We start from the raw sequence: 27,261 nt of genomic DNA on the forward strand, positions 1-27,261 counted from the left end.
TTCACTGTCCATCTCAGATGTGTCCCGGTCGTACCTGGCAGTAGTCAATATCTTTGTCTTCTTTGTATTGAGCGGCAGTCCCATGTTCAATCTTCCATCTTTACTCTCCGTAACAAGTCCCTCATTCCATCTACACTTATTCCTATCAATGTTGTATCATCTGCGTATTTAAAGATTGTTGATGATTCGTCCAGCAATTTTGATTTCTTCTTCTTTTTTGACAAGTCCAGCCTTGCTGAAAATGGCTTCTGCGTGTAATTTGAAGAGGAATGCACACACTATACCGTACGTTACTTTCTCTGGGTGTAACAAGGCTGTTGAGTTAGATGGAGGATTCTTTTTTTCCAGCATTTTCAGCTACTGCAGAAAATCACAAGATTAGTTGAATGCGACTCTCATTCTTAGCAATATAAATTCTTCCAAAAATAAGAAAAATTTTTTTCTTTCCTAGGGCTCCAGATCAAATGCACCTGTTCTCTCTGTAAGAAACGACGCAGGGGCGCGATGCGGTGGTGCAATAGATCATTGGGGAGGCTGCAGAACCAAACATCACCATCCCAGCCTTTTATCGAGGTGACACATTGCAGGATCCACAGGCGCAAAGACGCCCATAAATCGCGTCAGCGGACCTGGACTTAGTCGACTTCAGCCGTCACTTCTGTCTGGCCAGAAAGTATTACCAGGCAACACAGCGAAAACAGAGCAACAAAGACGGTAAAAATGCGATCTGATTATCTATGGCGGTGCTACGTATTAATATATAATCCTGCAGGAGAATTCATGGCCGCACATGGGATGTGCACAGAGCGTGCGACTGCCATTTTGGTTACCGAGGTCTTGTTACAGGGTATGAGAAAAAAATACTGCATTAATCAGGTTTCCAGAGTTTGGAAAAAACACCAAAAGAAGCAATACTCATCTCCACGGATGCTCCGTCACTCCAGCTCATATACTACCCAAGTCTCTGCTGCTTCACGCTTCTATCTTGAGATACAGCCAATCGCTAACAGCAATGGTGACTCGTCACAGACAGTGAATGGCTGAGATGCATTTCCCATCTGTTGAGAGGGACCAGGAAGTACAGACCAGAGGGACCATCAAAACGGGGGTGTCAGAGATGAAGCCCTTGTTTTCGAAACCCCGGTGTTGAGATAGAAATTAGGTCATTTCCCGTAATTTGCTTTTGTCAACTGAATCATTCTGAGTATTCTTCACCATACATGGACCGGAACCCTGGAGAAACCAAATGTGCAGCCATCAGTCATAGCCTGGAGATGAGGACATTGTGAGCTGCAGTCCATATGGAGTTGGTCAGCCTAGGGTGCAGAGTCCTTAGGAGTCATTGACTTTGCTTAAAAAATATTCCCAGGTTGCAATCTCCAGAATTGTCACGGACTGGTGGCAGTGGTGCAGATGTAATAAAAATGTAGTCAGGAACGGAACAGCCAGGATGCAACACGACAGAGGATGAGGCAGCAGAAAAGTCGGGATCGCAGCTAAGGATCAGAGCCCTAAGTAGGTCAACAGGTAACGAGTGAACAATCCAGAGGCCGAGACAGGACTAGAGTCAGAGTCAATCAGGGATCGATACCAAGATGAAATAGCTCAGAAACAGGAGCCAGGAATCGATATGAACCTCAATTAATACACAACACCTTGCAAGATTCCCAATTAAAAGGCCACCAAGCCTAATCTTCATCTTTGGGTGGAGGCTGTAGACTTCTCATGATCCTCTGAAGTCTGAGAGGAAGAGCTGCAAACTAAAGCAGAAGGGAAGACCGGAGCCGGTGTAGAGGAATCGTCCATTTACCAGGCCACTTGCGTGAACCATGGTCACTCGCTGAGATGCAGCATTGGAACTGGGTAACAGGTTGGTGATTTTTCATTGAACTAATGAGAATATCCCAAGGCATGGCCCCTGATGGACATTCCTAATAAACCATCCTATGTACCTAGGATGTCCCACCAATCGGTGCTCCGACCACCATGACCAATGCCAACTGCAATAAGTGATAGCAGCACTAGGAATTCACCCTGCCGCTTGTCCCCTGTGGCCTCTGCTAAGCTTTATTCAGTGGCACTGTATAGTCAATAGCAAACCATGTCGAAAGCTCGAAAACTTGCCGTTGCCACCAGGTTCAAGCTCTTGGCCAAAGTCATTGTGGTCACCGATGAGTCTTTCCACCAAGTAAGCCGGACAATTTCTACTCCAGGTATTATTACCCGCACCATTTCCAAGCACCAATGTATTCTGAGCTGTACAGGTGGCCATACACATGAGGTCAGTGGATCCCGATGATTTTGCACAACCTCAACTCTACGGTAAATGCCGGATTGATCTATCAATGATGGAGCTTGGCCAACAACTATCTGGTGCCTCGCCTAAAGTCACTCTAAGGGTTTCTGCTTTTAAGAACCGAGATTATTTGCTGTGGATGATATGAAAGTTTAATCAGAAGACGCATTATACTTTGCCGCTCTGAATACTTCAGTACTTATTCTGGGAGATAAGCAGCTCATCGAATGACTATTCTAGACGTATGGAGTAAATAGAAGCTTATCTCGGAGGAACAGCCCGGGGCAGGGACCATTACTCCTTGTAGACACTAGATGCTCAGGATGCTCCATGGCCGCGATCACAGATAGTAGCTATGAGCCTTTTATAGATCATTTGTGTTCTTGCCGATATTCCACAAAACTTCCATGAACTTCTGAGACAGCAGGCGCATCCAGATCCGAAGTCGCCGGCCGTGGACACTTTTGCTTTGGGGCCTCTAGCAATAGATTATATGGGTAAAGGAGGCCATTATTGGTTATTATCTTCTGCAAATGATGATATGTTATCAGGTCGAGGGTATTTCAAAATTGCTCAGGGATCTCCATTGCTCTGAGTCAACAAATAATGAAGTGAGTTGGATCCGCTGTGCACATGTTCTGCACAGAGAACGCTCCGTGTTCTGAGCGCGTGAACCCGACGTTAGGAATGGGTTATTGATTAACCTATCGACACCGCGGAGCAGCTGTCAGGATGGGAGCAGTGATCCTTAGCACAGTCAGCCGGAGCTATAAATATAAGGTGGGGCACAAGGAAAGCAAATATCACCCCATGGTGAATGGAGAATAGACGACAAACTAAGAGAACTCAACGCATTAAGATAAAAAAAAGTCAACAAGAAGCAGAAGTCCTTCAAGATCTTCTACATGACAGCTAGGCTGCTCCTATTAATGGACCTCTGTACGAGCATGGCATATGCCGGTTAGGCTATGTTCACACAGAATGGTGTGAATGAGGAAAAACATCAGGAGGAAGGAGTTCATGTTGACCGAGCAACTGAGAAGGATGTGAAGAATCAATCTGGTGAAAGGGATCAGAGAAGGATGAGAAGAATTGTTCTGATAAAAGGTATCAAAGAAGGTTGTGAAGAATAGTTGTGAGGGTGTGAGGAATCCTTCTGATATCAGGATCAGAAGAGAATGTGAAGAATCGTTCTGATAAAAAAAAATCAAAAGATGGTGTGAAGAATCTGACAAAAGCACCAGGAGGAGGACGCGAAGAGACCCTATGATTAAAAAATATATATATCAGAAAAGGGTCTGAGGAATAGTTCTAATGAAAGGAATTCCATGAAGATATGAAGAATCGTTTTGATGAAAGGATCAGAGGAGAATGTGAAGAAGCATTCTCAAGAAAGAAATAGCGGAGGGTTTGAAGAATCTGATGAAAGGATCAGAAGAGAATGTGAAGAATCGTTCTGATAAAAAAAATCAAAAGATGGTGTGAAGAATCTGACAAAAGCACCAGGAGGAGGACGCGAAGAGACCCTATGATTAAAAAATATATATATCAGAAAAGGGTCTGAGGAATAGTTCTAATGAAAGGAATTCCATGAAGATATGAAGAATCGTTTTGATGAAAGGATCAGAGGAGAATGTGAAGAAGCATTCTCAAGAAAGAAATAGCGGAGGGTTTGAAGAATCTGATGAAAGGATCAGAAGAGAACGTGAAGAATCAATCTGATGAAAGAGATCAGAGAAAAATGTGACTAATTGTTCTGATAAAAATATCACAGAAATCAGAGAACGACTAGAAGAATTGTTCTGTTAAAAGGGATCAAAAAAGGTTGTGAAGAATAGTTGTGATAAAAAAAAAAAATCACGAAAGGGTGCTAGGAATCCTTCTGATATCAGTATCAGAACAGGATGTGAAGAATCGTTCTGATGAAAAAGAATCAGAAGATGCTGTGAAAAATCTGACAAAAGCACCAGAAGGAGAATGTGAAGAGTCGCTCTGATTCAACAAGTCAAAAAAGGGTGTGAGGAGTGAAAGGAATTCCATGAAGATATGAAGAATCATTCTGATGAAAGGATCAGAGGAGAATGTGTAGAATCATTCTCAAGAAAGTATCAGAGGAGGGTGTGAAGAATCTGATGAAAGGATCAGAAAAGGATGGGAAGTATCACTCTGATGAAAGGAATCAAAGAAAAATGTGACTAGTTGTTCTGATAAAAAATAATCAAACAGGATATGAAGAAAAACAAAGAGCAGAGGAGAAGGTGAAGAGTCGTTCTGATGAAAAGTATCCTACTGATGAAGGGAGGATGTGAAGAATAGTTCTGATTAAAAGATCAGCGGAGGCTGTAACGAATCATTCTGATGAAATTATCAGAGGAAGATTTAAAGAATCATTCTGATAAAAGAATCAGAGGGAAATTTAAAGAATTATTCCGATAAAGGGGTCTGAGGAGGATCTGAAGAATCTTTCTGATGAAAGGGATCAGGGTGTAATATAAAGAATCGTTCTGATGCAAGGGAGCAGAGGATGATATGAAGAATCAAACTGATGAGCAGGCAGTGCAGAGTCAAGAAAACCAGAGCCAAATACATCACTGATGCTCAACTAATGTATCTGAACCCACAACTCATCATTCCTCATCATGGATGGGCTACAACAGCAGACAACCAGCTCAGCATCATTGCTGACTAAGGGGGATAGGTGACTCCAGAGAGCAAAAAAGGTTTCTCTGAACAGAGGAGAAACATTGCCTGGTGAGATGAATCCAGTTTTTTTTTGCTCCATACTGATGAACCAATGACCCCTTTCTGTTAGGCTGATGGACACGGGGTAACAGTGGCATACGGTGGCTCCTCTGGTACCTGTGGAAGGATAATCTGTTTCTATTTGGCTACTGGTGGAGGTGCAGTAATGTTGGGGAAGATTTTCTAGGTGCACCCTGACTCCTCAGATACCTGGGGAGGGATGATCCCTTCCTGTCAGGCTGGTAGAGGCAGACTAACGGTGGGGGAAGGATTATTTTGCTACACCTTGGTCCTGTGATAATTATGGACAGATGACCCAGGTGACAGTAATGGTCGGGAAGGTTTTCTTGGCGCACTCTGGCTCCTCATCTTATCCTGTAGACGGATAACCTGTCAGGCTTGTGGAGGTACAGTAATGTTGGAAGGGAAGGGTTTCTTGGCACACCCTGACTCTTCTGGTACCTGTATGATGGATGATCCCTACTATCAGGCTGATGTGCAGTAATCTGGTGTGATAGTTTTCTTGGCACACCCTGACTCCACGGGTACCTGTATGATGGATGGATGCCTCTTGTCAGGCTGGTGGAGGTGCAGTAATCTGGTGTGATAGTTTTCTTGGCACACCCTGACTCCACGGGTACCTGTATGATGGATGGATCCCTCTTGTCAGGCTGGTGGAGGTGCAGTAATCTGCTGTGATACTTTTCTTGGCACACCCGGACTCCATGGGTACCTGTTTAATGGATAGATCCCTCTTGTCAGGCTGGTGGAGGTGCAGTAATCTGGTGTGATAGTTTTCTTGGCACACCCTGGCTCCACTGGTACATGTGGATGAATAACTCCTTCCAGTCAGGCTGGTGGAGGTGCAGTAATCTGGTGTGATAGTTTTCTTGGCACACCCTGACTCCACGGGTACCTGTATGATGGATGGATGCCTCTTGTCAGGCTGGTGGAGGTGCAGTAATCTGGTGTGATAGTTTGCTTGGCACACCCGGACTCCACGGGTACCTGTATGATGGATGGATCCCTCTTGTCAGGCTGGTGGAGGTGCAGTAATCTGCTGTGATACTTTTCTTGGCACACCCGGACTCCATGGGTACCTGTTTAATGGATAGATCCCTCTTGTCAGGCTGGTGGAGGTGCAGTAATCTGGTGTGATAGTTTTCTTGGCACACCCTGGCTCCACTGGTACATGTGGATGAATAACTCCTTCCAGTCAGGCTGGTGGAGGTGCAGTAATCCGGTGTGATAGTTTGCTTGGCACACCCGGACTCCATGGGTACCTGTATGATGGATAGATCCCTCTTGTCAGGCTGGTGGAGGTGCAGTAATCTGGTGTGATAGTTTGCTTGGCACACCCGGACTCCATGGGTAACTGTATGATGGATATATCCCTCTTGTCAGGCTGGTGGAGGTGCAGTAATCTGGTGTGATAGTTTGCTTGGCACACCCGGACTCCATGGGTACCTGTATGATGGATAGATCCCTCTTGTCAGGCTGGTGGAGGTGCAGTAATCTGGTGTGATAGTTTGCTTGGCACACCCGGACTCCATGGGTACCTGTATGATGGATAGATCCCTCTTGTCAGGCTGGTGGAGGTGCAGTAATCTGGTGTGATAGTTTGCTTGGCACACCCTGACTCCATGGGTACCTGTATGATGGATAGATCCCTCTTGTCAGGCTGGTGGAGGTGCAGTAATCTGGTGTGATAGCTTTCTTGGCACACCCTGACTCCACGGGTACCTGTATGATGGATGGATCCCTCTTGTCAGGCTGGTGGAGGTGCAGTAATCTGCTGTGATAGTTTTCTTGGCACACCCTGGCTCCACTGGTACATGTGGATGAATGACTCCTTCCAGTCAGGCTGGTGGAGGTACAGTAATCTGGTGTGAAAGTTTGCTTGGCACACCCGGACTCCATGGGTACCTGTATAATGGATAGATCCCTCTTGTCAGGCTGGTGGAGCTGCACTAATCTTATGTGAGTGTTTTCTTGGCACAGCCTGACCCCACAGGTACCTGTATGATGGATAGATCCCTCTTGTCAGGCTGGTGGAGGTGCAGTAATCTGGTGTGATAGCTTTCTTGGCACACCCTGACTCCACGGGTACCTGTATGATGGATGGATCCCTCTTGTCAGGCTGGTGGAGGTGCAGTAATCTGCTGTGATAGTTTTCTTGGCACACCCTGGCTCCACTGGTACATGTGGATGAATGACTCCTTCCAGTCAGGCTGGTGGAGGTACAGTAATCTGGTGTGAAAGTTTGCTTGGCACACCCGGACTCCATGGGTACCTGTATAATGGATAGATCCCTCTTGTCAGGCTGGTGGAGCTGCACTAATCTTATGTGAGTGTTTTCTTGGCACAGCCTGACCCCACAGGTACCTGTATGATGGATAGATCCCTCTTGTCAGGCTGGTGGAGGTGCAGTAATCTGGTGTGATAGTTTTCTTGGCACACCCTGACTCCATGGGTACCTGTATGATGGATAGATCCCTCTTGTCAGACTGGTGGAGGTGCAGTAATCTGGTGTGATAGTTTTCTTGGCACACCCTGGCTCCATGGGTACCTGTATGATGGATAGATCCCTCTTGTCAGGCTGGTGGAGGTGCAGTAATCTGGTGTGATAGTTTTCTTGGCACACCCTGACTCCATGGGTACCTGTATGATGGATAGATCCCTCTTGTCAGACTGGTGGAGGTGCAGTAATCTGGTGTGATAGTTTTCTTGGCACACCCTGACTCCATGGGTACCTGTATGATGGATAGATCCCTCTTGTCAGACTGGTGGAGGTGCAGTAATCTGGTGTGATAGTTTTCTTGGCACACCCTGGCTCCACTGGTACATGTGGATGGATGACTCCTTCCTGTTAGGCTGGTGGAGGTGCAGTAATGTAGGATCGGAAGGTTTTCTTGTCACACCCTGGCCCATCTGCTACCTGTAGATGGATGGAGGATCCCTCCTGTCAGAGTGGTGGAGGTGCAGTAACGCATTGTGATAGTTTTCTTGGGACACCCTGGCTCCTGTGTGTTAGTTGTCAATGGACATATGGACAGTAGGACTTCCCTAAGTGTTGTGGCCGTTCATCCCTTTTTGGCAGCCAAATAACTTTATGGTAGATGGACAATGCCACATTCCTCAAGGGCTTCGTAGCCACGAACATGACAGTGACATTTCCTCAATCATCCCCACATCTTAATCCCATGGAGCATCTTTGGGCTGTGGCAGATTGGGATTTTCAAGCAAGTCAGTATCTCCATCTAATTATCATTTCTGCATTAGCCGACATTCCTGCAAAACCACCTCACCACCGTGCATATACCGTTCCACCACAAATGACCGTGGTCCTGAAGGTCAAAGATGGACTGATGTTCTATCAGTTGGGGGGGGGGGGGTCTCTAATAAAGTGGTCCTTCAGTGTATAATCTTCAGATATCGGCTTCTGAACGTTGATAAGACATTTCCCTCAGTGCTGCACTTGTCATTTACGATCATAGCATATAACATGGTGGTACACGCAGCTCCGGGATACAAGAGGCGACACATTGCACGAAACCTGTCATTTTCATATATCACTACAACCATCACCCATTGATGATGGGCTGCTGAGTAAAAGCGAAGAAAAATCAAACTTCACATGTACGTCTCTGCTATCGGGGAAATACCCGGCGAGACTTTTCTTCTGCTTTTTCTTGAGTAACCAAGTTGATAACCATAGACAAAAGTAGAGAGGAAGCGGAAGAGGGAAATTGCAGATCTAGAGCAAACCGCCCGCAGAACGAGCTCTCTATGTAGAGATAGAAGAATGGAAAGTAATGCTATGAGTCAGGTGGTGGAGGGGTGTCAGACCGTGATGCCAGGGTCCTACCAGGGGGGGATAATTCAGGAGTCCCCCTCCACACAGAACGAGACTTGCACCAGTCCCGAGACCCCATCGATCCAAGAAGTGCTCCATCTGAATGAACACCACCGCTCCCATTCAGACAAGGCATTGCAGAGCCCTGTTCTCTGGATCACTGGAGGTCCCAGAGGGGAGATACCTCACTCATGTTTTTTTCTGAAAACTCAATAATATATTGTGATTAAAAAAGTGGAACAAGAGAAGTAAAGTATGTACAAAGAGGGACAATCATGGGGTCCACTGGTGATAATTGATCGCTGGATGTCCTACTGCTGGGATCCTCTGATCAGCAGTAGTCAACAGAACAGCAGGTGTAGACTTTCCCAGCAGTGCCTCAACAGGAGGAATGGAGCATTACACTCTCTATATAATGCATGGAGGGACACTTGTGATGGCCGTTCCTAACTTCTGAAGAGAGGACCCCGAATAGTGTATGTGAAAATGGGTTTTCTAAATCAAAAGGAGCAAGAAATAAGCAAAACTGGCTACAAGAAAGCAACTACTAATCAAAAAATTTATTTTACCCCCAGACTGCCTACTAAATGGTCTACACCACAGTGTCTGTCCATCCAGGTGCCAGTCAGAGAAGCCACCCGTGGTGCCAGTCAGAGAAGCCACCCGTGGGGCCAGTCAGAGAAGCCGCCCGTGGGGCCAGTCAGAGAAGCCGCCCGTGGGGCCAGTCAGAGAAGCCGCCCGTGGGGCCAGTCAGAGAAGCCGCCCGTGGGGCCAGTCAGAGAAGCCGCCCGGTGGGGCCAGTCAGAGAAGCCGCCCGTGGGGCCAGTCAGAGAAGCCGCCCGTGGGGCCAGTCAGAGAAGCCGCCCATCGTGCCAGTCAGAGAAGCCGCCCATCGTGCCAGTCAGAGAAGCCGCCCGCGGGGCCAGTCAGAGAAGCCAGCCGTGGTACCAGTCAGAGAAGCCGGCCGTGGTGCCAGTCAGAGAAGCCGCCCGTGGTGCCAGTCAGAGAAGCCGCCCGTGGTGCCAGTCAGAGAAGCCGCCCGTGGTGCCAGTCAGAGAAGCCACCTGTGACGATACAGAGTAAAATCTTAATAAGCCAGACGATTAGATTTGTTGTGTTGACTTATAAATGTATTTGTATTTCTCTTGATCAAAAAGGTCATAGTATTGGTATAACCCTCAATGTTGAATTCTATTCGGTTGGAAACAATCATGTTTACTATGCTAATGACTAATTGTACTAAAGGCCCTGTCACACATAACGAGATCGCTAGCGAGATCGTTATTGCATCACGGTTTTGGGATCGCTGGGGAGATGTCAAACATGCAGAACTTTCCAACCATCTCGGCCGCCCCAGCGATCTAACCAACAATCTCGGTGGTCGTTGGGGCGCTTTCACACAGCAGCTATTTCAAAGATCCACACCTTGATAGGGACTGTACTGTGTCAGAAAGGCGTGCATAAAATTGCTTTTCCGCGCCCCCCTCATCTCCAGTTGGCGGACGCTACTGCATTCAGATTGGGTGGCCTTGGTTTAACACTGCGTCTCCGGTCAGATGGGATCTCTACTGCGTCTCCATTAAAAATGAAAACTCATTTGAGACCCCAAACAATACCTACCTCGCTAAAGATGCCTGATTTCTTCAAAGTGGAGGCACAGCCGGAGAACGCTGGTGGGATCTGAAAAAACAAGGATGCAGTAGTGACCACCAATCGGGGACGAGGAGCGCAGAAAAGTCCAATTTATGCACGCCTACAGGTCTCAGTTCTGAATCGCTAACGAGGTCGTTGATAAGGTGTCAAATACAGCGATGCACACTGCCCAGCGGGAGCGCAACGACCCAGGAATGGTCCAGGAAGCTTTGTAACGATCAGCGATCTCACAGCAGGGGCCTGATCGTTGCTACCTGTCAGACATAACGAGATCGCTAGCGAGATCGCTATTGCGTCACCAAAATCGTGACTCATTAGCGATCTCGCTAGCGATCTCGTTATGTGTGACGGGGCCTTTAGTCAGCAGAGGTTTATTTGCAATAGCCCACTGTATAGCAACTATGTAAATAGATTATCTCACACAATGATAGCTGAGCCATGTGAGTAATGATGCCCCTTCACCCAACCTGTGACTGATGACCATATACAGATGTAAATAAAACAGGGATATCTGTAGTGCTGCAGAGAAAATCAAGGAGAAGCAGGATGGACATGTGTTCTCTTTGAAGCAGTCAGTCTTGAGAGAGAGTCAAGCAGAGTCAGAAAGAATTTGGAAGGAGAATGGGAGACCTCTGACAGGAAAGTAGATGGATTGCATGGCATCCAAAGAGACACAGATTTGTATTCTATATGATTCTAGTCTAAGGGTACCGGCCCTGACTGGCAAGATTCGGATCTGCTCCATTAACCATCAGAGAGACATGAATACATTTTGGGGAGTCCAGGAGAGGACGAAGAAGTCACCTGGCCCCATGGCTATGTTGTTTTGGGGTTGCTAGGAGGGACCCACCGGTCACCTAGAACTCATGTAGATATTTGGAGTTGCCAGGAGGGACCCACCGGTCACCTGGCTCCATGGAAACTCTCGGAGATGCCAGATTTGGAACCTTGGGTCTCCTGGTCTTGTACCTCGATGGACTGCTAGCTTCCTAAGCTTGCCGCTATCTCTTCTCTGTGGGGGCCCGCCAGAAGCGGTGGGCCACTGGTTGAGGTAGTTGGCCCTGAAAGTCTCCAAAGTCGCATCTGTTCTATCCCAGGCGGGCGGAGAAGGAAGGGTGAGAATGTGTAATGTTGTACCATCTTGGGGATTTGCTGGGACTGTTCTGTGTGTTTATTGTCTGCCTTGTGGGTCAATAAAATATTGGCACGCTGTTTTACCCTCACCCAGTGTTGTCTGAGTAGCGTTACGCCCATGGAAGACCCTGAGTCTTCACACCACCCATGGTGCCAGTCAGAAAAGCCACCCATGGTGCCAGTCAGAGAAGCCACCCATGGTGCCAGTCAGAGAAGCCACCCAGACCCCGGCATGCACTAACCACCTGCACTGAGCTTTACTGCCTCTCCCTTCACCCACATGACGTCCCCCATATGACTTACTGCCGGGGGTCCGGTGTGGCGGCATCACTTACCCCCTATTCTGAGAACTTATAAAGGCCTAAGGTCTCTAACTGTTAAGTTCTTCCACACAACCTTCTATAAATTGCTAAATATAAACGTGAGATATTCGTCTTGGCAGAAGGGGCGGCCGGCATTAACTGTACATTAACTTCTGACAACCATTAAAGGGCCGGAAACACGGTCAGGATTAATTCTGCAGCTGTATTATCACATTCAACGGCGGAAATGTATCATGAGACTCTGTGCTGGAGACGGGAGCGGCCGAACACCAGGGTCTCTCTCTAATGGACCAGACTTTTACCACCGTCCCGTGAGGCTATCGATTTCCAGTTGGAGGCTTCATCATCTCATATCGAGGAGGAAAATGCAACAGTGGTTTCATTACAAGCTATTATAAGTGTTAAGTATTTATAGGACGACTATCCTTTTCATAGAAATGGTGCAAAAAAAATCATTGTGAGCCCCTATCCTACCTGAGCCCCAAATAACCCCAATTGCAGCCATATATAAAAGAGGACAGACTTTTTTTTTTCACCATCATGGAAGTTAGGTCCAGCACCTAAAGTGCTGGAGGACCAGGGTATGTGCCCCTAAGTCCTCTCTCTAATCCAACCAAGATACTTTGTATAGCATTACATTATTACTGTCAAGGATAACAGCTGGGTCATGCAGATCCCACCACAGCCACCAGTTGTCAAGCATAACAGCTGGGCGGGTCACACACACTCCGCCGCTGTCACCACTTTGTCAAGGGAAAGCAACTCCGCTGCCTCCAATCGTCAGGGCAATTACGCAATTGACTGATGAAGCGGCGTCTGTTTCCAATACTAGGCCGGTTACTGGGGAACTCAAAGTGAGGGTATGGTATATACACCTCTGATCCAACGCATGGAAGACATATATATACACCCCAGTCCGGTCACTGTCAACTCCACAATAACAAAAGGGATTCACTAGCTGCCACCACCAATCGTTTATACAGGCCGCTTGGACACCCATTACAGATAAGAGTATGGCTTCAGGGGTGCAGTTTACAGAGCAAGAGGAACAGAGCTATTACATTTTTTTATATTTAATCCAGAAAAGTAGGGAGTGTTTATAAAAAATTTACAAGATGATACAAAATGAGAATAAAACAATAAGGTATATTCAATTACATACAATAAAAGGGATAAAAGAAAAAGTACTAAACCTGATGTCATGGAAGTGGCTCAGAGTTTAGCGGAGGGAAGTACCTCTTAGGAAAACGGACAGAACCTACAGCAAGCTGTACCTTCCAGGACTGATGAATGACCCAAAACCAAATATTGCTTTTTATTTGATCAAGGTTATGCCCACATACATCCACTTGGTGAGCTCATATGGGGGTAGGTTGTGGGATGTGCTAGGTCTGTTAGAATTTTATGAAATTCCCAACTTATAGGATATCTTTGCCCCTGAAGGTCCCAGGTGGTAGATATTGTCATCATGTTTCCTATCGCGATTTTATCTTTACATACAGTTGAAACATGACCTTCATTGCATCATCCATCAGACCGTTATTACCTTGGAAGGGTTAGAATGGCCTTACGATGATATGAGTCAATGCGTTATATTTTCGGCCTCGTAGTGAGGGGACGAACATATCTCCCATAAATACTGGATCAATGCAATCTCCAATACTGGCTCTAACTGGTCTGCTAGCTGTGATTTGATCAGAGGAAGTTTGTTTGTTTGGGAGCGTACTTCCCCCGCTTCTGCATAAACAAATCTCAGTCTTAGGCCAAGGCCCCACTATCAGTATTTTTTCTCATGAGTGGACGCCAAAACCAGGAGTGGGTGATAAATGAAGAATTGGTGACTTGTTTCTATTCCACCTTTTCGCTGACTGTTCCTCACCTGGTTTTGGCTCCCACTCCTGAGAAAAAATATTGACCAAATACTGATAGTGGGGCTTTGGCCCTAGTGTCTCCTTCCCAGCAAATCTCAGTGCTGTAATTACCTGATCACTACAGGGGGCTGCTATTTCGATGGAGGTTGAAGTGTCAGCGCTCTCTCATTTCCCCTGTTATAATTAGTTTTCTCTCTTCCTCAGCCACAATTAATCCCATATGTTCAATGCGAGTGTGATATGTCCCCTCACTGGAGATGTCTGTATGGGTTTTCATTTTCCTCTATGACAATTACATTTAACATAATTGTAGGAATAAGAAAAAGAATTTCTCATCTAGAATTGAACAATAATTGCTTTTTTGCTGCTTTTTAACTTCAGGGTGCAAACTCCATTCATATTTCATTATAAAGCAGAGTAGAAGGAGACTTGAATCACTTTTATTTCCTCTTTATGTAAAAATAGAAAGAAATAACAATTTATAAGTTAATATATATATATTTTTTTTTAATATAGCGGCCAAACAGGGACTGTGTGTCTGGCGAAGGGAACCAAGTCCTGTGATTACAGCAGCCTCTGCACCAAGTTAAGCAGGCGGTCTCCCTATCTAATCTATGGGAGAAGAGCGTGAGAACAGAAGTCAGTCTACTAGAAAGAGCGCAGGGAAGTGTAACGTGAGCGAGCCGGCTTGTAAACGGAGTAACTCGAAAAGTTATGGACTCACCATCGCTATTTCCCCAAGTCCAAGCTGTGCCCGTCCCAATGTCTGCCAGGCCTCTACAAACTTTGGGTCCCTGTTGACTGCTGTTTCTGCGGCTTGTACTGCTGGGAAGATTTCCTGAAGAAACAGAAGAGACTGAAAAAAAAAAACATAAAAGTATCAGTAAGAAACTGAAAAAAGAAGAACAAAAAGAACCATAAAAGTTTCAAAAAGTTACAAAAGTTTATTTGCTTCGAGGACGAGAGTTATTATAGAGAGGTTGTCCGAAAATAGTTTCCTTTTTTAGGCACTGATGGTTTTAAAATAATAAACGGAAGCATATTCAACCTTCCAGCCCCTTGATGAATCCCAGGCAGGTTGCTCTGCTCAGAAGTTACAGGAGTGTTGCAGCCTGTGATTAGCTGCAGCGGTCAGGTGACTGAGATGGTGCAGATCTCTTGAGCAGCCTGTGCTGGATCACTGGGGGGGTTTCTATAAGGCGAGTATGGCTCGATTTATTATTTTGAAACAATCAATGCCTTAAAAAAACAAAAATATTTGGGTAAAACCCCTCCATTTATGACACAGATTGCAGAGTAATATTTTAGGAAGTTTACAAACAAGTGATTTGTTGCAGGGTGTGGGCGAACAGTGAACTCAAAACTGTAAAGGAGAAGTTTAGAGGTTTGTGCGGAGGGAAAGTCTGATAATAACATTGGTCACCTGCCAGAAAGCAGAGCTATATATAGGAACGTTCCCTTTCTGCTCCTGTGCCCCTCTGCAGCACAAGTGATGCTCCCAAATCATCATTTGCATCTTCTTTTATTTTTTAAGTGACTTTTCTTTTTTGTCTTGTGATATTCATTGCATTTTTTTGTGCAAAAATCCTTGAAAATAGAGCACGCGTTTCATTACTTTGGCGCAAAGTCAAAAAGCGGTCTTTATTTTTGCCTTTAGTCTTTTTAGCAACCATTTATACACAACAACTTGCACCAAAACCTAATAATATATTGAAACAAGTCTAGTGTCTTCGAAAAAAGTAGGAAATTATGAATGAAAACTTCTGGAGAACAACCAAACTCAGCCGACAACGGCGAAAATAAAACAAACAGGCGAACACATATAAAACAGACTTCAAAAAGGTCACAAAACACTAAAAGCTCAACAAAAAACAGGCACAAATGCAATAACCCGTGGGCCGTATGTGTTGTAGATTCATGTAAATATAAAGTTAGGCTGTGTGCCCACTATGCGTTTTTCAAGCGTTTTTGCCTTGGAATTGCTGATGTGTTTAGCTCACAGAGCATTGTCTGCACTGGATACATTGTAACAATCCAGCAGAGATCTGTGAAGCGGCTGCTGATGTATTTAGCTCACAGAGCATTGTCTGCACTGGATACATTGTAACAATCCAGCAGAGATCTGTGCAGCTGCTGCTGATGTGTTTCGCTCACAGAGCATTGTCTGCACTGGATACATTGTAACAATCCAGCAGAGATCTGTGCAGCTGCTGCTGATGTGTTTAGCTCACAGAGCATTGTCTGCACTGGATACATTGTAACAATCCAGCAGAGATCTGTGCGGCTGCTGCTGATGTGTTTAGCTCACAGAGCATTGTCTGCACTGGATACATTGTAACAATCCAGCAGAGATCTGTGCAGTTGCAGCTGATGTGTTTGGCTCACAGAGCATTGTCTGCACTGGATACATTGTAACAATCCAGCAGAGATCTGTGCGGCTGCTGCTGATGTGTTTAGCTCACAGAGCATTGTCTGCACTGGATACATTGTAACAATCCAGCAGAGATCTGTGCAGCTGCTGCTGATGTGTTTCGCTCACAGAACATTGTCTATACTGGATACAATGTATCCACTTCACCATAATCCTGAGTGATCTGTCTTCAGTTTTTGCTATTATTTTATTCTCACAGCTCCCGAGTTTTACTTTTTTTTTTGCTTTTTTAATCCGTCTTACGGTTCCAGAGACAGGAGCCTTTTTATTTAGAGCTAATTTTTACGGTCTTTACAAAGGGGTTGGTGCTCACAGGGTAATTATGCAGAGCAGCCGAAGGACACGCCCCCGAGGATCCAGTCTGTAATTCCAACCTAGTAAAGACTATAAAAATTAGCATATTGTGCAAGCTAAAAAAAAAAATAGGTTTATATCTCTGGTTCTGTATGATAAATTTTAAAAAAGAAAAAATCTATTACTACAGGGAGCAGACAGAATAAAATAAGAGCAAAAATTGGCTACTTTTACCAAGTGGACAATTCCCCATTAAAGTTTTTTTCTGCTGGAAAAAATAAACATGTTATAATAAATAAATGTATAAAATACCCATGTTTAGTAACAAATGGTAATGTTTGCCTGGAGGAGTACCTTCGAACTTGGTACTCGGATATATAAATGTAAAAAAAAAAAAAATGTTGCGTGTTACTATACGTAATAAGCATTTTTTTCTTGCAGAATTAAGCTCCAGAGCTGGAATCCGACCATGACATTTTTGGGACGTTTGTACATTGTCCCGCCAGAGGAAGGGGTCTGTTGTGTTCTATAGGATTATATATGGATAGTAAGTAGGTCGGGCACATTGCAGTACTTAATCCATAGTTCTCAGAGGAGGCGCATACAGACAGCAGCGGGCAAGAAAAGTATATTGGTCCCTTGATTTCTAGTAGCCCATCATAGAGTGACCCCGCTATCTATAAAATGACAAAAATTATTGCAAGTTGTAGAATTTTTTTTGTGAATTCACACAGTAGGAAGCTGCTTTACAGCTGGGGGTGGGGCTAAAATCTACTGTCCCGCCCCCGAGGAGCTGCACAGCTTACATGTATGGTAAATCCTAATCTGGTGCTAAAACCCAACCTATAAAATAATATAATATGTGTTATCGGAGCATGCTGAGCTGATAAATCCCCAGGGGTGTACAGTATTAGACACGTATGGACTTGTAAAAGCTGTAAATTCCGGAGGACAGCCCGATTACGTTAAAACCAATAGGTGATATTTGATAATTCTGCTCTTTTCCATACAGGTCTGACTGTTATAGCTCAGTGCTACAGTCCATCAGATACGTTTAATATGTTCAGATTCCCTTGCGGTAGACTCTTTAAAGAGTGGAAATTCTGACTTTGGGCACAGATTAGTAAATTTCCATCAGTAATGATTTACTGGTAATTTTAGGAATTTCCGTCTCAAACTATAAAACCAGAAATAAAAGTGTCTTGCAGCTCTGGATCAGAAAAGTCAATATAGTCGGTGGGTGGGGAACACCATCAGTCCTGTTACTAAAAACTCAAGTTAAGTTATAATAGTAGACAATAAGATATACAGAAGAAATCCAAATGACCCCCACCCCCCCATTACGAATATAGTTTATTAGTAACATTTACAAACTTTTTGCAATAAATCAATCAAACGGGAACAATGTAAATCGCTGAACACAACTAATATAACAAGAGGTTTCTCCAAATTTATCACAAAATGTCACTTTTACGGATTCCTGCAGTCTCAGGATTATTTACCCACTACATAGAAACCCTCATGGCAGTAGACATTTGCAAATGAGGACGTGTCTCAAACAATCCTGAGGCAAGTAATCAAGAGAGTAACCAAAAATGAGATAAAAATCATCAAATACCCGGACTGGCTAGGGGTTTGTTGTATTTAAGAAATATTGCTACGTCAAGAGAGTCGTCTAAAAGGATAAGAGAAGAGATCACAGCCTGTACAAACAAGAAGGAGGCAAAAGGATATAAAGGTATTGTATGTTCATAAAGCAGGTGGGTAAAAACCCTTGAGTGACTACAAAAGAAGTGCGGCAAGTTTTGGTGGCAGCAGGTGACATTTTAGGTTTGCCCAGTAAAGCACATACTAAACGCTTAAGTGCTCCATGCTCCAAAATGTCACCTCTACAGATTTAAAAAGCATAAGAAAAGTTGCCTCCAATATACTCAAAACCATAGAAATAATCCAGAGAAGTTCTGTGATTCTGTCCTGTGAAGTGATGAAACAAAACTGGAACTTTTTGGGTCTATGGATCAGAGATATGTCTGGAGGAGGAAGAATGAAGCAAATGCAGAAAAGAACACCCGGCCTACAGTGAAGCACAGTGGAGGCTAGGTGATGTCTAAAGTGAAGCGAGGTGGATGCTCGGTGATGTCTGCAGTGAAGCTCGTCGGTGGCTCAGTGATGTCTGCAGTGAAGCTCAGCGGTGGCTCAGTGATGTCTACAGTGAAGCACGGCGGAGGCTCAGTGATGTCTACAGTGAAACATGGCAGAGGCTCAGTGATGTCTACAGTGAAGCACGGCGGAGGCTCAGTGATGTCTACAGTGAAGCACGGCGGAGGCTCAGTGATGTCTACAGGGAAGCATAGAGGTAGCTCTGTGATGTCTACAGTGAAGCATGGCGGAGGCTCAGTGATGTCTACAATGAAGCATGGCGGACGCTCTGTGATGTCTACAGTGAAGCATGGGCGTGGCTCGGTGATTACAGTGAAGCACAGCGGATGCTCTGTGAGGTCTACAGTGAAGCATAGATGTGACTCGGTGATGTCTACAGTGAAGCAAGTTGGTGGCTTGGTGATGTCCACAGTGAAGCATGGCAGGGGCTCGGTGATGTCTATAGTGAAGCACAGTGGACACTCGGGGATGTCTACAGTAAAGCATGGCAGTGGATTAGTGATGTCTACAGTGAAGTATGGTGGTGGCTCAGTGATGTCTACAGTGAAGCACTGCGGAGGCTCGGTGATGTCTACAGTGTAGCATGGGGGGGGATCGGTGATGTCTACAGTGTGTTACGCACACGCCCAGTCAGACTGGTGTGAGCATGATTAGTGATCCCACTGGACCATGAACCGAGGAGTGCCTGGAGGGGCGTAACTAAGTATCAACCCGGTCCGACCAAGGTCGTACGGCGGCTCAGTCGACTCCATGAACCAGGGAGGTACCGAGCAGAGGGACCAGGTGCTACTCCAGGTCAGACCCCGGTCACAGCTGTTGACCCACACCGGGGAATGCAGGAACAGGCAGGTTAGGCTGGCATACAAACAGGTGTGTATTGGCAGGCACGGCTGGTATGCAGACAGGTGGGTACTGGCAGGCACGGCTGGTATGCAGACAGGGGGGTACTGGCATGCACGGCTGGCATGCAGACAGGTAGATACTAGCAGGTAGGAGTGCAGGCTGGATAGGGACCAGTACAGACTGGGATACAAGAACAGAGCCTCAGGTGCAGTGGACAAGCAGAGCAGAACTGCAGGTGCAGTGGACCAGCGGAGCAGAGCGAAGCCGGAGGTGCAGGTGCAGTGAGCAACCAGAGCGAAACCGCAGGTGCGGTGAGCAAGCAGAGCAGAGCGAAACCGCAGGTGCGGTGAGCAAGCAGAGCGAAGCCGCAGGTGCGGTGAGCAAGCAGACCAGAGTGAAACCGCCGGTGCGGTGAGCAAGCAGAGCGAAACCGCAGGTGCGGTGAGCAAGCGGAGCAGAAAAGAGCAGAAGGAGCAGGCAGACAGGACAGGGCTCTGTTCACATGGAATAGACTGGAAAATACAGGAAGATAGTTAGAACACAGGAGATAGATAAGGAGGCAGGGAAGAGGGACAAGCAGAACCAGATACACACAAGGTACTTACAATGAAGTAGCGAGTGGACACTAAACTCACAAACAGAAGTACAGAGACAACGAGTTGGAGTTAGGTGCAGGTTCAGACACTGCAGGAAAAGGGAAGGTACGGACATAGAGACAAACAAGTAACGGATTAGGACACTGTTCAGACAGGAACTGAACCAGGAACAAGGTACAAGAACGAGCCTGGGAACTCAGTCCCCAGGGTGGCGGAAACAGACTAGGAGTCACAGGTACAGATAACGGGCCTGGGTATACAGCCCCCAGGGTGGCGGAAACAGACTAGGAGTCAAAGGTACAGGTAACAGGCCTCAGTAATCAGCCCCCAGGGTGGCGGAAACAGACAAAATACAGGACAGGACCTGGCACCTCAGTTGCAAGGCACAACTGAAGGAAAGTGTTGCTCAGGCACCTCCTACTGGTTGGAGGGGGTTTAAGTATCCAGTGACTCACAGCAATAGGCTGGGGAAGCATTAGGACTGCGCACACTGTAGCTTTAAGAATCAGAAATCAGAAAGCAACAGCGCCAACGCCCTAAGCCAGCAGACAAGAGACATACAAACAGCAGGTACTGGAGCAAAAGTGTGCAGCCTGGCCTGAAAGGTAAGATTGCGGTCTTGCATGGTGGGAGATGGTAAGCCATGCAAGCACGCCGCCAGGGATGTTACACAGTGAAGCAGGTCAGGGACTTCGTGATGCTCTGGGGCTGCTTTGCTTCCTCTTGCACTGGAAATCTGCAGAGTCTGAAGGGCAAGATGGATTCGATCAAGTATCAGGAAATTCTACAAGAAAATCATGTCTTCTATGAGGAAGCTAAAACATGGGCGTCACTGGATCTTCTAACAAAACAATGATCCCATGCATACTGGACAGTCCACCAAGGCTTCATTTCAAAAGAAGTCCTGGAATATTCTGCAGTGGACGTCTCATTCCCCTGACTTGAATCTCATAGAAAATATTTCTTGGGATATGAAGAAGGCAGTTGTTGCAGCAAACTCAAAAATATTAGTGACCTGGTGGACCTTGCCCATGAGCAATATGCTAAGATTACTCAGGAACGTTGCCAAAAGCTGGTGTCTGGCTATGTATCCTGCTTGCAGCAGGTCATAACAGCCAGAGGATATACAGAGATTGTAAAAAGTAAAAAAGACGCTGGTCATGACGGGGGGGGATAATACTGAGACATCAGCAGTCAGTAATAGTGGCAGTTTGTGCTGGATATTGAGAAACAACTTATATTTTACCATAATAGCTCCAAAAATGTGATTTTAGAGGATTGTATACTATGCCTGGCATCCAGCTGGAAAGAACACATGTGAGGAGCCTTGTGAGGGGAGTCTAGTCTGTCTGCGGCCAATCAGATCAATACTCCTGACAATGCTGGTGGTTGGCTGACAGGCAAGGTACCTCTCAAGATGCTCCACCCAAATGTCCTTATCAGCTGAATGACAGTCCCAGTTATATCCCACATATGTTTTAGGGAACCTAAATACACATTAATACAAGTATTGCTGGTGCGGGAACTTGGGTCACATTCCCAAATGCCTCGGCTCATATGGAAATAATCAATTTTCGGATTTTCCTTGCACACAAGTTCTCTGCTCCTCCAGATTATCCAACGTCATCGGTGGGAAGAATTAAATAAAAATATCAACTTATAAAGAAATAACATTAACATTTTGAAGAAAAAAAAAAAAGAAACGAGAAACATTAATCAAAGTCACAGGTAAAATGTAGATATAAGTCAAAGTGTAAAAAATGTCTGATTATTGCCGGACGTGGTTGGAATTTACCACGAAGCAGCAAAGTGGAACCGCGGATACAACATGTCCAACACTTAAAGCAACTTTCTCTCCCCTCCCTCCCACAATCAATCTTAAAGAGAATGTATAGTCAAAACATTATATTTTGGGGGGGGTGGGGTTGTATATTCTAAAAATATTTATATAAAATATATTGAAATTCCAGATTTCACAATAGAGAAAAACTATTTCCGTGGATCACTTTCTCAGCTTTGGTGTGTAGACTGAGACAGAACGAGCAGAGTCATTTCATTAAAAAGTCATCTCATTAGAGAGCTCTATTGTACTGCTGGAGACCTAGATACTACTAGACGATATAGGAAAAGAGTATGTGTTGTCAATATGGCTTCCATATACAAGAAAAATACAATTTTTCGCTTGGTTATGCCCCGGGCATGCAGAAAAACTCGTCTAAAAAACATTACAAATGTGGCGCAAGGCACGAAGGATAGAATTCTGGCGCATGCAGCGTAGCAAATCAGCGCCACAATACCCCGCTTGGTGGCCGCCCTGTGCGATCCCTGGTGAAATAAGAAGGCGATCAATGGCGCTGCACAAGCAACGCAGAAGAACACGTCCGGCTCCACAAGATGAGAACATTTCAGGCAACAATATATTAAAAGTGATTTGGAACAAGGAGGTGATAAAGTCGAGACAATAACAGCCGGGTAAAACCAATCTCCGCTCTGGATTATGAGATCTGTAAATCTGGAAATGCGAGAGCTGTCGTCTCCGGCAGTAACGCGATAATCAGTATTCGCTAACGTCTCCGGATTAAAGATACAATAGATCAGATCTCAAGCAGTATCGGTGGCAGCGTAGCAGTACCAAGCCTCAGGCGGGCAGCCTCACAACGACCCGTCTCGGGGCTGGCTGCGGTCGAAAAGTAATCGTCACATGAACAATTATCCCTTTCCTGACAAGGGCGATTTTTCTTTTTTTTCCTCTCCTTCTTCCGAGAATCATAACTTTTCTTTATTTTTCCTCCATACCCCATGCTTGTTTTTTACAGATGAAGTTTTGACAGACACCAAATATTTTACTATATAATGTGCTGAAAACCAATAAAAAAAAATAAAATAATCCAAGTTGGGTGAAATGTTAAAAAAAAGAAAAAAAATTATATTTTTTTACATTTTTTAAGTTTCGCTTCAGGCTTCCCCTGAAGACAGATTTCCTATACCGTACAGCATGTCCCCTGAGGAGGTGCTGCAGGGAAACTGAACACTTACTGCTAGGCTTCCTTACAGGATCAACTTGTCATTGTTGGATACCTCCTAACCCAACTAGTCAGCTCCCCACAAAAAAAAAAAGCATTTTTTTTGTCTGAAAAAGTCAAAAAACTTGGCATAAAACAGTGAATATAAGCAGCTTTGTTACATTTGTTCAGAAGAATATGCTTCTTTCTCCCTTTATGAGAAACCTCTTTCTCGTTACCTGCCCCCTAACCTCAACGGCTCTAGTCCATGTTGGTCAAAACAAGACTGACTGCTCCCAAAGAAATCAGATTACAACTGGCTAATAAAATATATGGAGAGAGGAAAAGCAGCAAAAAGAAAGCTGGAGGGATTGAGAATGCTGCGGTATTCTAACCATTGTATTATCTCACCCCAGTGCTAGATTCACAGCTACACTGCTCAGTATTGCTTCATAACGTCCTCCATCTTGCTCCATTCTAGTTTTTATCTCACTCCTGTGCTGAATTTATAGCTACACTGCTCAGTACCCCTGCATAATTTTGTCCATGTTGCTTTCTAGTAAGTGCTTTATCTCACCTCAGAGCTGGACTCAAAGCTTTACTGCTCAGTACTGCTTTATAACGTCCTGCTGCTATCTTTTACATGTTTATCTTACTCCAGTGCTGGATTCATAGCTACACTATTGCTCAGTACTGCTGCATAATTTCTGCTATGCTGCTGCTCTTTAGTAAGTATTTTGTCTCGCCCCAGAGCTGGATTCACAGCTAAAGAGGTTGTCCACTACTTTAACATTGATCAGTGGGGGTGCCAGGTGTCGCACCCCCACCAATCAGACATTGATGACTTTTCCTAAGGATAGGTCATCAATGTTAAAGTAGTGGATAACCCTCTTTAGCTGTTCAGTACGGCTTCATAATGTCCTCCATGCTGCTGCTTTTTAGTAAGTGTTTATCTCACTCGAGTGCTGGATTCATAGCTACTGTTGCAGATTTTCCTTCATGCTGCTTTCTAGTAAGTGTTTTATTACACATCAAAACTAGATTCAAATACTTACTGCTCATAACTGCTGTATAATGTCCTTCATGCTGCTGCTTTCTATTATATGTTTATCTCACTCCAGTGCTGGATTCAGAGCTACACTGCTGCATAATAATAATATTCTCTATGGTGCTGTTTTCTAATAACTATTTTATCTAGTTCCAGAACAGGATTCACAGCTTGTCTGCTCAGTACTTTTACATAATATTACACATATTCCTTTTTTAAGTGTTTTATTTGTCCAGAGCTGGATTCACAGCTTCACTGCTCAGTACTACCGTACAATGTTCTCAACATTGCTGCTTCTGAACATGTTCAACATAGAGACAGGAGAGCAGGAATCGCTCATGTGTGTGTGTGTGTGTGTGTGTGTGCTGTGAGTGGGAGACATCATAGCACCCATCATCTCCACCTACCAGCTCAGAGAAAACTGGAAAATAAAGATAGAGCTTAAAAAGGGAAAAATTGCAGGATACAAGTCATTTAATGGCCAGAAATAGTATTTGTGCACACGCAACAGCTTAATGTGAACAGTCACTTGACACAAAAAGGTTCCCTTTAAGCAAAGCATCCTATTAAGATTGTCAGTTCCACTTGAGTTCAGTTTGACGCATCTGTGCTTGTCCTGATAAACTGTGTAAGTGTCAGAAATCAGCTCTGCTACATTTTATTTTTAATCGATTAATTTCGGGAGCGTCAGGTCACATAATGAGTGATATATGAAATATACCAACTTACAACAGAGCAGGAGACAATAGCAGAATAGACCCTAAAAAATAACCATTGTGTGGGGGAGGAATTCTGATGAAATGACAGGTGGAAAATTCATTAAACACCAAAGATTGCCAGAACTTATAATTAATCTGGGGGGATATATTTCAGGCACACAACCAGAGCTGCGGGTGAAAAACTGCCCCCCAAAAAATAAAAGAAAACCCAAATTCATACCCTTAATAGTTAATACAGGGGATCCCTCATTTAGGACCGTCATGTGCTAGCTAGTGCAGCTACAAAGAGCATTTGTGTGTCTCTGGAGGACCCAGCATGCAATACTTCACTTCTCCTGTTGGAGCAGTGTAGGAAAGATGAACACTTGCTTCTGAGTCTGCCACAGCAGACAGAGTGGGACAAATTGCGATCAGCTTACCTGTGCGCTCAGTCTCCAGGTCGTCATGACCCACTCTGTGTAGAAGCTTCAAAAGAAATTTCTATACAGGTTTCTGGAAGGGTCATGACAACCCCTGCCTGGTTTTACCAAGGATACAACTCTCCATTTTCTTGATTCTGTTCTGTCTCATTATCAAAATGCAAAGGGTAATCTAAGAGGTGTGCATTCTGATTGTGATACAGTTGCTGAGACCCCCAAAATCCCTAGAATTGAGGGTCTAACAATCCCTCAATGAATGGAGCGTTAATGAGCATATGCGACCACCCTCTAGTGTTAGGGAGCATGTGCAACCACCCCCGAGCGTAAGAAAAGCAGGTGCGACCACCCCCGAGCGCCAGTGAGCAGGTGCGACCACCCCCGAGCGCCAGTGAGCAGGTGCGACCACCCCCGAGCGCCAGTGAGCAGGTGCGACCACCCCCGAGCGCCAGTGAGCAGGTGCGACCACCCCCGCGCGCCAGTGAGCAGGTGCGACCACCCCCGAGCGCCAGTGAGCAGGTGCGACCACCCCCGAGCGCCAGTGAGCAGGTGCGACCACCCCCGAGCGCCAGTGAGCAGGTGCGACCACCCCCGAGCGCCAGTGAGCAGGTGCGACCACCCCCGAGCGCCAGTGAGCAGGTGCGACCACCTTGGAGCGTTAGTGAGCAAGTGCGACCACCCCGGAGCATTAGTGAGCAAGTGCGACCACCCCGGAGCGTTAGTGAGCAGGTGCGACCACCCCGGAGAGTTAGTGAGCAGGTGCGACCACCCCAGAGAGTTAGTGAGCAGGTGCGACCACCCCGGAGCGTTAGTGAGCAGGTGCGACCACCCTGGAGGGTTAGTGAGCAGGTGCGACCACCCTGGAGGGTTAATGAGAATGTGCGGCCACCCTGGAGCGTTAGTGAGCAGGTGCGATCACCCTGGAGCGTTAATGAGCATGTGTAACCACCAGACAATAAATGAAGCAGTGTTTGCACATGCACACCACTGCTTAATTCACGTAAAGGACATTGGGACCTCTGTTCTTCTGACTGATGGGTGACAAAGCAATCAGACCTTCAACGATCTTATACTTATCACCTACCCAATTAACTTGCATTCATTGCAGCTGTCATAAAGCAAATGCTCTGTTACACCACATACAGACAATACAGGAAAGAATAGTAACATGTGTCCATGTTTGGGGGAAATATCCTGAGGCGGTACTAGGAAATGTGATGATGGGAATAACCCTCTAAGCAAACGCTCCCTGCAGTGACCGAGGTGAGGGGTGGTGTGCAATGACGTAAATTGAAGCTCGTGGGCCCCAATGCAAAAGTTCAACTGCAAGTTTTTAATAGTATTGGTATTTTTCATATATGCAAAAGGGACTTTTTGGGCCCCTTAGGCTCCAGGGCCCATGTGCGATTGCAATCCCTGCACCTACTGTAGTTACGTCCCTGATGGTGTGTCCCTGGGCATCCCTCTGATGATGAATATGGGCGCAGAACGATCACTAATAGATGAATCAGTCCCCATACAGTATCATGTAATCGGCAGCACACGTCCTCTTTACACCGGGAGATGTGCTGCCGAGAATGATGATTTTTGTTCAAATGACCTGATGGATCAGCAATTTTCTTGTGATTGCCGGCATGTGCACACCTACGAATGCTCATCAGTGCTGCCCGCATATCTAAATGTGGATACCACACACACTCCAAGCAACACACACACACACACTGAATGTTACACACTTGTATGTTACACACACTGCATGCTACAAAAACACACACTGCATGTTACTCATGCTGCATATTACACACCACACACTCTATATTACACACACACGGCATGTTATACATGCACGATTCATGCTAAACATACTATATGTTACA

At 45.4% G+C, this 27,261-nt stretch overlaps 1 protein-coding gene across 1 annotated transcript in view; it reads right to left on the reverse strand.

Annotated features, from left to right (window-relative positions):
* The window catches only part of TTC33 (tetratricopeptide repeat domain 33), a 178,287-nt gene that overhangs the window by 24,334 nt on the left and 126,692 nt on the right, over positions 1-27,261 (reverse strand). The window contains exon 4 of the mRNA XM_073682001.1: positions 14,600-14,731. Coding sequence (XP_073538102.1) covers positions 14,600-14,731 — 132 coding nt within the window. The remainder of the gene's footprint in view (positions 1-14,599; positions 14,732-27,261) is intronic.

This window comes from Phyllobates terribilis, unplaced genomic scaffold, assembly GCF_046119375.1.
Source record: "Phyllobates terribilis strain yellow unplaced genomic scaffold, ASM4611937v1 Scaffold_1__5_contigs__length_1240528914, whole genome shotgun sequence".
In the NCBI taxonomy this organism is placed as follows: domain Eukaryota; kingdom Metazoa; phylum Chordata; class Amphibia; order Anura; family Dendrobatidae; genus Phyllobates; species Phyllobates terribilis.